Source organism: Paroedura picta, chromosome 2, assembly GCF_049243985.1.
Source record: "Paroedura picta isolate Pp20150507F chromosome 2, Ppicta_v3.0, whole genome shotgun sequence".
NCBI classification, from domain to species: domain Eukaryota; kingdom Metazoa; phylum Chordata; class Lepidosauria; order Squamata; family Gekkonidae; genus Paroedura; species Paroedura picta.
Genome location: NC_135370.1, coordinates 57942767 through 57957562, shown reverse-complemented (window position 1 = coordinate 57957562; position 14796 = coordinate 57942767). Strand labels below are relative to the sequence as shown.

At 38.3% G+C, this 14796-nt stretch overlaps 1 protein-coding gene across 4 annotated transcripts in view; it reads left to right on the top strand.

Annotated features, from left to right (window-relative positions):
- The window catches only part of MGAT5 (alpha-1,6-mannosylglycoprotein 6-beta-N-acetylglucosaminyltransferase), a 160591-nt gene that overhangs the window by 67707 nt on the left and 78088 nt on the right, over positions 1 to 14796 (top strand). For all 4 annotated transcript variants that reach the window (XM_077320240.1, XM_077320237.1, XM_077320239.1 and 1 more), the window contains exon 2: positions 9081 to 9476. In XM_077320240.1, the coding sequence (XP_077176355.1) occupies positions 9236 to 9476 (241 nt within the window). In that variant the 5' untranslated portion in view covers positions 9081 to 9235. The remainder of the gene's footprint in view (positions 1 to 9080; positions 9477 to 14796) is intronic.

The following is a 14796-nucleotide window of genomic DNA, read 5'->3' as shown; positions in this document are numbered from 1 at the left end:
TATTTAGCAACTTCCCGAACAATTAGATATTTCTGTATCTGAGCCCCGACTGATTGTAGGGCATGATCCTAGAACTGATTCTGAAGTCTGATTTCAGAATATTTTGAAAGTTCAGAAATGCAGCACTATTTTCTTACAAGTTGTGCTTTACTGAAGAAGACATAATGCCCTATGCCTCCTGGCAACTTGTTGGAGGTACTGGTGAGGACTGGCAGTCCTGCCTAGCGGCCACCATTCCCCACTTTTATCCCCAACACCCTCTCTGACCTTGCCTCAAACTAGCTCTGTTACAGAGTTGCGGGAGAGGAAGACGGCTGTGAGACGTGTAGAGTGAGTGTAGAGGAAGACTCACAATGAGGTGGCAAGAACATCTTATTGCATGCTTATGAAGGCATATGAGATGGCTGTGAAGGCAGCTAAGCGGGATTTTTATGCTGCCTGTATTGCATCCACGAACACTTGTCCAGCACTATTTAGGGTAGTGATTGTCATCAATATGCAGATTATTATTATTTGATTTATTCCCTGCCGCTATCAGAGGCCATCTTGTGGTGGGTTACATAGTAAAACCCCCACATAAAATAGCTATTATAATACCCTATTATAATTATGTACCCCAGCAGCAAAAAACCTATCCTCCCACAAGCCTTTCTGGGAGTGGCAGTATAGAAGGCAGTATATGACAATTATAAATCAATAAATGATGATATACTAGCATTCTTCTGAATATAGCACTTTCTGTATTAGGACTTTTTAGAGTCTCCATGTTCCTCTAATTTTTTACACTGTTTGATTTTTTTTCATGAGACCTTCTATAATCATGTGGTTGAAATATCTTGTGCAAGAGCCAAACTATTTGCATTCCTCTAATATCTTTTCTACTTATCTATTTTTATTCCCCCTTTTTCTACTTGAAATTTTATCGCTATATTCTTTATTCTCATTAGGACATCATTTGTGCATAAGATCTGTCCATGCCGATGATACAGCTCAGCCTGAAGCAAAAGATGCATATGCAAATGGACCTGAGGGTTTTAGCTTAAGGAACCAACTGAAACAATTTATGAGATAATAACACAGATTCAAGTGGGTAGTCGTGTTGGTCTGAAGTAGCACAACAGAAAGAGTGTTATCTCAAAAATAGAGTCCAATAGCACCTTTAAGACCAACAAAGATTTATTCAAGGTGTGAGCTTTCGAGTGCATGTGTGTGAGGAAGAGTCCGTGCACTCAAAAGCTCGTGCAGTCTAAGCTGGGAAAACACAACCAGCTTTGCTTAGGGCCCCTCTGACTGTCCTGGAAGTTAATGCGAGATGTTTGTCTTTCACATCCTTGCTTTACAAATGTCACTTCTCTCCCAGAGTCCATTTTCAGTGTAGAAATTTAGGGACTCCATATGTATCCCAAGCTTTACATTTGAATAATGCTACATTTGGCTGCTAAGCTGATAATTCTCAGTGTATGGTATATTGTAGTGAATGACAATAATAGAAGTCCTTTATTTGATCACTGAAACCTCACAAACTTTTTGTCAGGTGTTTTCACATTTTTAAATTACAGTAATCCTTGCCACATTAACAACTAAAAACCATTGTGTTACTAGATACAGAATTTTGGTTGAGCTGGATAATAAGATGTTTGTTTCCAGTGGTCCTCAGTGTAAATTTTCTTCCTGCTTTGCAAAGTTAAAATAATTGTGTTTTTACCATCTTTTGGCCGGGAAGGGGAGGAAGGCAAGGGGATGTCATGAACATGATTTATGATTAAATGTGTTGTGACTGAATTCTTCATTTGAGTATGAATTAGGACACTGACATGATTTTTTATTCCTGTGGCTTAACGGCTATGCATGTGTTCAGAAGCTACTTTTGGGGTGTTTTCTCAACTAAGTTGCTTCATATGCTACATGTGAATGAAGCTAATTAGAGCAGCTTTAGGATAAGAATCTCATGGTTGCCTAGGAAATTATTTCTCTTATTCATAACAGTAATGGCGACACCGATAAGAAAGTGCACAAATTCAGAGTATTCTTTATCTGACTGGCTCAGTTGCCTTTCCTATTAAAGAAGTTATGGGGGAATGAATGTGGAGGAGGGGGACAACTGCAGTTTCCAGCAGGGGATGTGAGAATGTTCATGAGTGTATTTATCCATGCCAGGGTAGCTTGTTTGCAGAGTAAAGCAGCCATAAGCACACAGAGACACTTCCCAACTGTTGAGTTACTGTGAGAATACAGAGTTGCATTGTTTTTCTTGAACAATAGATCAACTCTTAACTGGCCACCAAATGGAAACCTGTGGGAAAGCTCTATGAGATTTCACATGCACAACTGATTTTGTAGAAAGCTCAATTAAACTTAATTTGACGTATTCAGATACCAGCAAGCAGTTTGTCAAGCGCAGTTACAACAAGCACACTGGAATGAACAGGCTGCAAGCTGAACTGACACTTGATGGATGTTGCTGAGCCCAAGCACAAGCCCACCTCTGTTTGCTTGCTTGGCTAGAGTCCCCCTCCCCAAGCTATTCTTTGATGCTGGTCCCCAAAATAACATTTCTAGGGATCAGAAGTTTACTTCTACCTGTATTACTTCAATATACAAAATCAATATAAAGATGGGACAGACTAGTGTGGGGGGGAGATTCCATGGTCCCAGGTTTGAAGGAAATTCTGAAATCTAAACAAAAAAAAAATACAGTTGGGGATCAAAGCTCCCAGAAATCCCAACCAATGTCTGCAGCTCTAAGGAAATAATGCTCAGGGAACTCCCAATCAGCTACTGGGGGTTCCTAAGAAACCTCAACAATATTGCCAAGCTTTCTGAGCCTTGGTCTTTGCAAGCAAAGCTGGGGGGAGTAGAAGGGGACAGGGAGGCTGAAAGAGACACAGAGAAGTCCTCTCCTCTATTTGCATGATGGAGGATGGGCCCACCACTAACTACCAAAAACTCACTGCCTACACAACTTGGTATGACCCAGCAGGGGCAGCTCCTAGGCCACTGGACTCAACTTAGTTAACATACCACATGGCCTAACTTTTCCTGAGAACAGGCTGCTTGCAGTAGAAAAGAAGAAAATGCTGGAGTCTTATTTACATCCTGTTCTAATGCTTAGGTCAGTCTCTGTAAGGGACTTAAGTATCATGGGAGATAGTACAGAAATGTATGGTATCCTAAAGGGTTCTGAAGGGTCCAGTTCTTTTAACTTCCATTGTGACTTTTTCTATTCAATATGAAGGAAAGAACAAAACCATCTCATCCTGTCCTGTCTAGACCACTTTCAGTATCCAGTTGGCTCTGTCAGCTTTCAGTATCCAGTTGGCTCTGTCCAGGCAAGGAGCAAATTTTAAGGCTGGCCTTAAGAAATATTCTGCAGGGTGTCACCAGGCCTGTGCAGAAGATTTTTTTAAAAGGGGGTGGGGTTACATTCCAGAAGTTCTTTCTCACTTTTCCTTGAATTTTTAAACTTTTTTCCTATTATTTTTCTATCTTGTACATTTGTTAATAGGTTTTCATTGACTCAACGAGTAGCTTTTTGTATTATTTCTTTTATTTAATTTTTTTGGGGGGTTGACCCCCAAAAACCCCTTGTGAATGCCATGATAATTTAAAAAAAAATATTTTGTAATACTGGAGTTAGTAAACATTAAACATTAGAGAAGTAATGGCTTTTTTATATTTTAAATTTTGTGCATGCACACATTACAGTTCAAGGACAGCAAAAGTGGATTGCAAGCACAATGAGAGAAGCAGTGTGCTGCTGGATTAATTTCTATGGGACTAAGCTATGGGACTAAGGTGGCATGCTTGACAGAAAATTGGAATGATTTCAAAATGCATGGTTCAGTCAAGGACTCATGTGTTTGAGAAAACTATTGGATAGGTTGCCACAGGCCTGCTCAATAACACTTGAAGCACAAATGAGATTGCCTTTCCTGAAAGTGGTATTGTATTGCTTGTTCAAGATTAATTATTTCTTGTCTCTTCTTGTCAGTACCCATACAAGTCTTCATGGGTAGGGGGAAGGAATCTGTGTGCACATGCCCTTGTGTACAGGGGAAAGAACCTGGAGTTTATCTTTTAGCTGCTTTTGTTCCTCCTGTCTTGCACAGGTTATTCTTTAATCATCTTTATTAGGTAACAAAGTTGAAGGCATGCATAGTGATAAGTGTCCTGAAATAAAGGAAAGATAACTCCCTGGAATCTAGAAAGGAAGAATACTTTAAAAAGAAAAACAAGAGTGCCAGTCTGTTTCTTACTTCAGAAACTCAAAAACTATAGAACAACTTTTAAAAAATGGAATTTAACAAAATAACCAGCCAGATACATTGATACTTTCAGGAAACCTATTTACTTTATGTGACAACGTTCACTGGAGGTTCTGTTTTGTTTGACAGTTAAAAATCACATATAACTTTTTTGGGGGGGCATTTCTGACAACCACCCTCTTACCTTTATCTCTGGTGAATTTTGTTTTTTTCTTAGCTGAACTGTTTTGAGGCTTTGTGCATAGACCACAAGCAGAAAGAGTGCAGGACAATATGAGGACAACCAGGGAAGAAGGATGCGTGGACATAGATTTGAAGATACATGAGGAAAGATTAGAGCAGTCTCTGTAATACCAAGTGTATTTAGCACATACAATTTAACAGCAGTAAAGATCTAGATAATTGAGAAAGCTAAACCAGCCCTACCCAACATGGAAACACCTCATAAGGTCCTGACCAAAAGTTGAGAAGACAAAATTTAAACAGGTGAACTAACATTTAACCTGATCAACATCAGATATTTGGTGTGACTAGAGCTTCACAGTTTATGGAAAGTGCCACTACAGAAAAGTCCTTGTCTCTCAAGTATAGCTTGTTCAGAACTGGCATAATATGTTGTTGTGCAGATGTGTTAGATAGCCGGAGAAAGCAAGGACCCACTTCTGCAATCTGTAATCTCTGATTTGAATACAGGCTACATAAATCTTTAAATTTTAGACACTAATGACCCTCCTTATATTTCCGTGTTCAAGGTCTTCACACTGATTTTAATGATTAGTCAGAACAATCCAGCATATGCCAATTCTGACTTTATTTGTACCAATTTATTCAAGGAACAGATAAGGTGATTTTACATAATGTTTGATAAAGTGTCTTGTAAAAAAGAGCTAGATGAGTTTGGCCTTAGGATGAGATAATTTTATCTTGCCCTTCCTTCAAGGTATTCAGCATAGCATGCATGGTTTCCTTTTCCTCCTCAGTTTTGTCCTTAATAAAGAGTTTGCATTGCCCTTCAATCAATAAGTGCTTTCCTAGGCAGAATTACATAATGTTAAATACATTGAATGCCATGGTCTTAGAAGGATGTGTCCCTGTTTAGGATTGCAGTGTATATTACCAGAAACAGTTCTGAAGGAAGGAAGAGATAGATGGTCTGAAAATGTACTGGCTTTCAATTCTAAACTAATATTGCCTACTCTGCTCCCTGCAAATTTATTCCCATTATGTCTGATGTGAAAAGAAAACTTTAAAGAGAAAACTATAACTAACATCGTTAAAGTAGTTTAAATGATGGAATCTAAGATATCAAGAAAACTAACCATGGGGAAATTTACAGGGACAATTCAGGTTGAGGTTAGCCCATGATAAGATATTATTCAAAAAACCAAAAACTTTCAGTTCGTGCAAGAGCACATTGCAAGCAAGTGCCATCAGCCTAATGTTTGTGGTTGCCATATGCCAGTAACTCTAAACTTAATTGTACCAAAATCTATCTAATACTTTTCTGTCTTACTCTGTCAAAATGTATGGAATTAAAGTCCTGATGTCCTAGTGTCAAATATAATTTCCAATTTCAAAAATTTATATGGAGGAGAACTGATTAAATTTGATTCCATTTTCAAAGTAAGGCATCAAATATTAAATGCATTTTGATCTCTTCAAAAATCTGAACCATTCTGAACTAACATGCAAATTAGATGAAATTTCATAGCAGAAATAAAGTTGGTTTTGCACAGACTTTGGTGTAAAGACCTCATTGATATAGGAATGTTATTTGTAGTTTGAGAATGGAGACATGGTCAACTCAGCTGCAGATACAGCACAGCCACAAAAGACTTCTCTCAAAAGCACTTAAGAGACTCAACAAGATCTTGTCAATTTTTGATGTGTTGGGCAAGTCTGAGAATTCAGATTTAAAAAAAAATCAATACTTTCATGAAATAAACATCTCCCCCTTTTCATCATTGCATCGATTTCTGCACAAATACATCAGATGTTCAGTCCTGAAATGAGATAATATCATTCAATTTCAGCAGTATCCTACACGATATGATTATTCCATATTGTGTAGAATAGTATGTATAGGGCAGACTTCTTTATTTGGATTGTACATAAAACGCACAGTGATCTCAAATGTATGCAGAAAAGTCACAGATTGGTGCGAAAAGAAACTTCCCTTTAATTCAAAAATACATAATAGATCTTCATGCTAGTACAAATGTGCTTGAGTTGTCTCCTGTTTTTAAAAAGACTTCTTGTCCATAGAAAATAGCACATAAGTGAGAAAATTAGCCTGGGACCCATGCTCCTTATATGCAGAAGGATTTTCTTCCCCATTTCAAGCACCTAAATATGCTATACTCTATAATTTACCTGTTTATACATGTAGGTCAATGGAAGAAATTACCATTCAGGTTTCCAATTCTACAGCATATAATTTAATTCTATTTAATTATAACATCTTTCAAAGTCTGTGATCATACCTTCTGATACTTGTATATGAGAGATATAGGAGCCTTCAACTCTTAGTTTAACTACTAGATTTTGCCTAGTGCTTTTAACCTTTTGACCATGTAGGTACCACTGAAATATTTTTCAGGCTTTGAGGTATCAGAAAGTGATGTCAGCTGACCATGCATCCCTGCCACACACCCAGAAGTGAAATGTCACTAGATGTGACATCACCCAGACACTCAGATGTGACCAGGCCACTTCCATTGCAACATCACAGGAATTGATGTCACCATGCTTCCCCCTGTCCTCCTGCATCCTCAGAATTGAATTCTTAGCACTGGAGTAGGACTAGCATCCAATGCCGCCAAGAAACATGCAATCAAATCCAGTTGCTGACTTTAAAATATGCAGGTTCCCTCCACTCCAGAGAATGTGAATTAAAGGAGAAGCAGCACATTGATCCAAATGACATCTCATCAAACCAGGGGCAGTATTGTATAATTGATTTTTTATTTATCTTATTTCATTAAATTTATAACCTGCTTCTCCACCTAAGACGGATTCAGAGCGTCAAACAACATAAACATTATAATACAACCCATAGTAATAAAATCATATTTAAAATTTCAAAATCTAAGAGACTAAAACCAGGCATCTGAGACCCAAACTCTGGGCCCTGGATAGGGTGTGATGTAGGAAGGTGGCTGATTTAGATGTTAACTGTTTTACTGGCCTCAACCATAGGCCATTTTACAGGCCCTGCAGAGCTCAGTGAGTTTACCTGCTGTTTACTGGGAGCTCATTCCACCAGGCAGGTGGACCAGATGTTGACCCGATCTTCTGAATCTTCCTGTGGTGTGGGTTGTAAGCCACAAACCACCCACCTTCTTTCACCTCCCCCTCTTTTCTCCTCTTCTGCCTTCTTATGTCTTTGTTTTTGCTCCACAATTTGCTATGACATCCAAACTGACAAAATATGACTCAAGCTCGACCTCCACACTAGAGCTGGAAGCCACTATCCAACTGTAGTTTAGGATTCTGGTTTGGAGGACAAGACTACACCAGTAAATGTTGGTTTATTGAAGGCATTTTCAGTCCCCCCCCCCCAGTTTTCCAGGGAGAACTCTGGTTTACCATTAAAGGTAGAGAAAATGCAAGGGCAGGAAAGAAAAGAGAGAGAGAGTGTGTCTTTCTCTGTGTTGCCATGTTCAGACAGGACTGCGCTGCTGGCCAGGCAGGGGCTATGTAGTAAATTTGGGATTGGTTAGTTTTGTTGCCATTTCCGTTGTGTGATTGTTAGATTATTTTAATGCTAATTGTGGATGGACTTGTGCATGTCACTGTAATCTCTGAGGAAACCAGGATACTTTCCCCTCTTTGAAATCATACAGAATATAGTCATACTATGTTGGACTATTATGGTAGCAGCACTATACTTTTATGGACCGAGTGCAATAATATTCTGAAACTATCAAGGGGATATCTCACATAGAAATAATGAGTTTGGTTGGTTTTAAGTAGAGCAGGGAAGGCACTCTTCAGGCTGGTAAGAACCCAAGGCTCTTTCCCACTACCCCCTTAGGAAATTATCTGGAGATATATTGGATGTCTCATCCAGCACTGCCTCACATATTTCTCTGATGGACTAAAACTGGAAGAGCAGAAAAATGGAAATAAAAAAATTCACATCACGAAATTACTTTTCATCTACCACATAGGTCTATGATTATGTGACTGTATTATGCGCAATTTCAAAAGAGAGAAAGTCCATACCAGATCAGTGTGTGATTCTTCTCAGCATCAGAATAATTGGTAGCATCTTGTAGACTGTACACCTGTTTACAACCCTTTTTTGTTTCTTCCCATGGGAGTCTTTACTTTCCTCATCAGAGGATCAGGAAACAGAAGTCTAGCTGCATGCCATTGCAGTTGCCAAAACTACAGCATCGTTGCATGTTTACATTGTAAAGCTGGTAAAGAACAAGAGTGTCCCTGTATTGGTGCATCCAGAGTTTCAGTGTCATGTACATCATCCCTCTCTAGTATATGAAAAGATTTTTACTAGGAATTCAGTTGGGAACTTTACATAGTATACAAGGTTGACTATGATACAAGCTTCCCCCCCCCCACACACACACCTTTTTTAACTTTTGCAAAGTATATTCCATACCTGTTCGGACATATTTCTTGTTCTCTGCCCAGATATTTCTAAGCTTTTTTCTACAATGACTCGTATGATAAAATATTGATTCATGACCATTACAAATGAACAGAGAAGCATATTGCTCCAACTTTGTAAAAAAACTAAAAGAAAGTATGCCTTCTACTTTGAATAACGATATCTTTCCTTTCTCCTTGCAGCAACAGGATGGGCCAGCTGAATGAAGACAACTTGCTGATTTATGAGCCAGAGTGGCTCCTGAACTGTGACTGTTACACCCCTGAACAATGAAGTTTGCCCTTGGTTTGGGACTATAAGAGCCATTTGGAGTGACTTCAGAGCTGGTTGAACAGCCATGGCATACTTTAGTCCATGGAAGTTGTCCTCTCAAAAACTTGGCTTTTTCCTTGTGACTTTTGGATTCATTTGGGGAATGATGCTGTTGCATTTTACAATCCAGCAGAAGACTCAGCACGAAAGTAGTTTAGTGCTTCGAGAACAAATACTAGACCTCAGCAAAAGGTATATAAAAGCACTGGCAGAAGAGAATAGAGATGTGGTGGATGGACCATATGTTGGGACTATGACTGCTTATGGTAAGTATGCATCTTTATAGTTAGGCTCCATTCCTACAGAGTTATTTGAAGGTGTCTTCAGTTGCCTGTATTTCAAGGATGCAATTCAGATATATGCACTGACATTGAACTAGGTATCCACAAATTGTGTTTTGCTTTAGTATCCTTTTTAGAAAGCTCTAATCCCACTTTGCTATATTCATCTGACTTGGATGTTCAGTCCCTTGTAGTTGAGGCGAGTAAGTATAAATGCTACACCTAAAGCTGCTTGTTTGGCTTGAATTGTGACTGGAAGGGTTTACTGATGTGAAGGGAGAGAGATGAATCTCCATCTTATAAATTTCCTGGTGTTCTTTGTGTTTTTTCAGTCTGGAAAACCCCTCTAGCTCTGATTGACAAAGATAAGATGAGGGAACAAATGTTTTCTTGCACTCGTTCAGCTTCCTGTGTCTCTGTAAATTTTGAGTTCGGCTAGCCATTCAGGGTAGAAAATTTGATTTCAAACTCAGATGAGGGAAGGGTTGTTCTCTTGATTGGAGGGGGCAGTCACCATAGTACCCATGGCAATGTCTATGCAGTTGTCAAATGAACCTGTGGAATAATACTGTGGAGTTCTAGTATGTACTGCTGTTAGTGCTCTGTTGGTTGTGAAAAGGGTGTGACTAGGTGTCACATTCCAGGGATGATGCTACTATCTAATGATTGACATATCTTTAGGATATTACTGGTTGTGGAAAGAGAAGATATGTTTTAATCTTGAGCATACAATTAAACTAGCTAGCATAACTCTCATGGGATAGCATGGAAGGATGATTCCTTGGGAGGTGCTGTGGGAACTTCTTGAATTTGGAGATAAAATCCAGAGCATCTTTTCTTCTTTATTTCAAAAACACTGTGGAAAAAGAACAAGAAAAAAACTCAAAACCCAGTAATGTAAAAAAAGGTGGGGGAGGAAGGAGGGAAGCATATAGAGAGAACAGAAACAAACATATAACAGTAGTGGTAGCAAATATTCATACAAATGTTGCAATGCAATGCCAAAGAGTCTGGAATGGAATGGGAAGGGAGGGAATAGTCCATATCAATTTCTCCCAATTTTTCAGGGGAAATGAAGGTTTTAGTGTGTCCCCCTCCCATTTATCTGATTTTTTTTTTCGGGGCCTTCCCTTCTCTAGCCTAGACTACCTGGAGTTCATACAAACTTGGAAATCAAGTAGAGATGGCCATGGTTAGTGCTTGTATGGGAAACTATTGAAGAAGACCAGTGCCAATACACAGAGGAAGGCAATGGGCAAACCATCTCTTGCCTAGAAAACCCTGAGGAGTCTCCATAAGTCAGTTGTGACTTGATGGTCCTTGATTATTATGATGCCATAGTTGTCGCAGCAAGGCTAAGTGTGCTCATTGGCATGGCTCAAAACAAGCTCACACTCTGTAATCTATCCCAGACATCAGGCATTCAGGCTTTCTGAGCATAGTGAATTTCCTCTCAAATAAGTGTGTAACACAGTAGAACTTCATTTAGCCAACTAGCCTGTCAGACAGTCATGCTTTAGACCAGTCTATGGGTAACAAGCCAGACATACCAAAAACATCACTTTCCCCTATCAGATGAAGTCCTCTGAAGCTGCTGGCCTGTCAATTTATATTACCCTATACTTGCTGTTCATCCAAATTCGCTATGAAAGAGGTGGCTGTGAACAGAGAAACTGGAACATTTTGAGAAAAAGAATATCCGTTGCAAGAATAAAAAGCTAGTATTTGGTTTCTAGCCATTGGAAAGGCTGAGCTCATTGTGGCCACTTGCCAGCTATTAATATGCCTCTTTTTAACTTTTATATTCTCTCTTTTTAAAATAAAGAGAAACTGAAGGACAGTATGTATCTCAACTAGGAAGTGGGAAATATTTATTTGTTATTAGGAACAACTAAGTTGTGGAGTTCTTAGATCCCATTGTATATATTGTGGCTTTCTTTCCTACAGGTATCATTTGGGGATATTTCAACACTACCTATATTTTTTTAAGAACAAGGTTAATGGAAAGACCCCCTCCCCAAGTGATTTAACCTCCCCTTATCTGCAAGCAATATTCCTTTTTTTAATGCCAGAAATACCAGCCTTTATTAATTTTAAAACATAATGGAAAGAAGAAAACAATAGATTAGGATACAAGGATAATGAACCTCCATAGAATTACGTTTGAACCTTATTCAACTGATAAATATACTAATACACATATTGACTGTCTGTGTATATAGTCTGTGTAGAAATGCCATGACTCTTTAAATTTTTCTTCTGGTCTGCATTAACTAGGCTGGTTGGTCAGTTTAGCCATTTTAGATAGTTCTCCCAACTTGTCCAACCAGTCCATTATTTTGGGAGAATCTTGTTGTTTCCTGTTCTTAGTTATGATTATTCTTGCTACTGTAGTTGTGTAGAAGACTTCTCCCACTTTTCAAGGTATATTAACCTGCATTACACTTATTAATATATAGTCAAGCTACACTAGAAATTTGATATTTAACATCTTTTTAAAAATAGCATGAATTTTTCTCCAAAACTTCATTATTATTTTACATGTCCACCACATATGATGTAAGAACAAAATTGGTTCCTTTTATCTCCAATATTTATCATCACATTCTTTAGACACTTTACTGATTAGTTTGGGTTTAACATACCATCTATAAAACATCTTATACCAGTTCTCTCTTAATGACTGACATTTTGTACGTTTCAAGGAGCAAGCAATATTCCTATCCTCTCACTATTGAAGTGTTTGGGTTTTGATGTTCCAAGAGGAATCATTTTTATTTTGGGAGAGCCTCAGATTTTTATCAGAATGGGGGCTAGTTGCAATTGCAGTTGCGTAAGCAACACACTTGATCCTACAACATTGTTAGGTGTAACAACTAAGATGGGGCTGTCAGGGCAGTCCCTATAGAGGCTGAAGGTGCCACTGCACTGACTCACCTTCCCTGCCACTTCCATTTTCCATTTTATCATTCAGGGTTTCAGGCTTTTTGATTATACTATAGTCTGAGAATGTTGATAGGATCCTTAGACGTTTGAGGCCTACTTACTACTTCTATGTCCCTTGCCCTTCCGGGTTATTTAAATCTTCTGGGGAAAGTTGGCTCGCCTGTGTTCAAGGCTAGTTCATATTTCCTTAAGGGAGCTTCACTCTAGCTTTGCAACAGGCTATAGTGTATCTACTTCTAAAGAAGCCTATGCTCAACCTAAGTGATCTCAGTATATCAGGGCCAAATAAATAAATAAAAGCCAGAAAATATCTTATTGGTATAAATACCTTATTGGTATTTTCTGGCTGCTTTTTCAGCCAGATTGGGGCTGAATTTCAGTTGTCCTAAATGGTCATCCCCCAAAAAACCCTGAAGAATATTTAGGATTTTTTGGGACAGCTATATACTCAAATTTAAGAGGTATTTAGAGGGAATGCAGTCCCTTTAAATGCCAACTAGATGAACTTGTTGCTTGTAGAAGGAATTTAAAGGAACAATAAGCACTTTAAATGCCTTCAGAGTTTACTTGGGAGGCTCTGTTGAGCTGTGTGGTTTAAACTGGGCTGCACAGTAGAGCTCTAGACAAGCCTATAGAGGGAGTTCTCACTGAAGGTTAGCTCCTTGGTGAGCTCTGTTGGGCAGTCTCGTTTAAATTGGGAAGCCCAGATGAGCTTGTGGGAAGATTATCTCCATAAGATTGTCTCCTTCACAGGCTCTTAAATTGTTAGCTGCCTTGGTGGTTCTTTTAAGGGCAGAAAGATGGGATTGTACATAAGTAATTATGATTAAATAAGTATGCTTGGAGAAGGGGCAAGAGGTATGGCTCCCATTTTTCCATCAAACCATCTCTTGTTATACTTTGTTGTTGCTTTCCACCACATGAAGGAATTTTCCCCTAATAGAAATATAGTCAGTTAATGAAATATTTTGTCATAAACACCAAGATTAGAAAAGAAAAATCATTTTATGATGAAAAATAAGTAAATAATTGGGGACATAAATAATTGATGGTTGATGTTGATGGTTAATGCAAAGTAAAATATGTGGTCTCATGTGTTAAGCCAAAACATGATGGCACAAAGATCATTCATCTCTTCTCTATTCGTCTGTAAAACCGAAACTACAGATTTATGCAGCCTGAATCTGCATATATATCATGCAAGGAGGGCAGGAAGACTTTAACTGAAAAAAAAAATATATATATATACACACACACACACACACACACACACACATACATACTTTAACTGAGTTTGGCAGTTTACCTACCCACCCTTACCCCACTTTTTTTCCTGCAAGGCTGTGATGCAAATTGTGACTGTATGAGCCTGTGATTTGTATTTTATAGATCAACAAAGATATGTGATCTTTATGCTATATATTCCATGTCATGTAAGGAGTTCATAGTGCTTGCACTTGAAAGTTCATGCCCTGAATAAATCTTTGTTGGTCTTAAAGGTGCTACTGGACTTTGATTTCATTGTGCTACTTCAGACCAACACGGCTACCCATTTGAATCTTCTCTGTTTTTGTCTTTGGTTTACCTACACTTAGATAAACTTCTCTCCTTTATAAAGTTAACTTACTTTTTTGGGGTAGCATTTGACTCACACCAAGTGAATGAAGATGTTGTTTTTAAGCTATTGCTCCAATAACATTCATTGCAATATTTTAGAGATTCTGTATCAAAGCTCATGATTATTTAAACATTACTATATCATTTTGCTTGAAAGTAAAAAAGGTTTCTCAAAATTTTCAAAACAGTAAATAAAAATTAAACATGTTAATAATTTAAAGGAAGAAAACCAGTGTTTCAAACTCCTAATTGATGATATCTTGAAGACCAATATTATGATTGGCCAGGTACCTCATCCTGTTGGTGAGGTTAACATTTTTCCTTTCCTCTCTTTGTTCAGCAAAGAAAAAAACAGATTAAGTTTTCTCTGACTGCGTTGGAGTAAGAGTTTCCTCATGATTATAGCATCGCTCATTGGGCATCTTGTCTAGAGAAGAGTCAGCCGTTCTTTGAGCTTCGATTGTTTATGCTTCGACCATGCCGCAGTTGAGCTGATGCCAGCAAGAGCATGTGTTCCTGCTGTGCTTCAGGAAGAAAAAGTAGTTAATGAATCAAGTAGCTCTGGCCAAAAGCCAACCCAAAATCTGGGCTCAGATGATCCCCATAGATAAAAATAAGTTATGCCAAAAGTTTTTAATTTTGAGGCCATATATTCTAGTGCTAGAATGTTTGTAGCCTTTTTATCCCTTTCTAATTTATACCACCAGCTCATTATCCCATTGATCACAATCTTGTTTTGGCC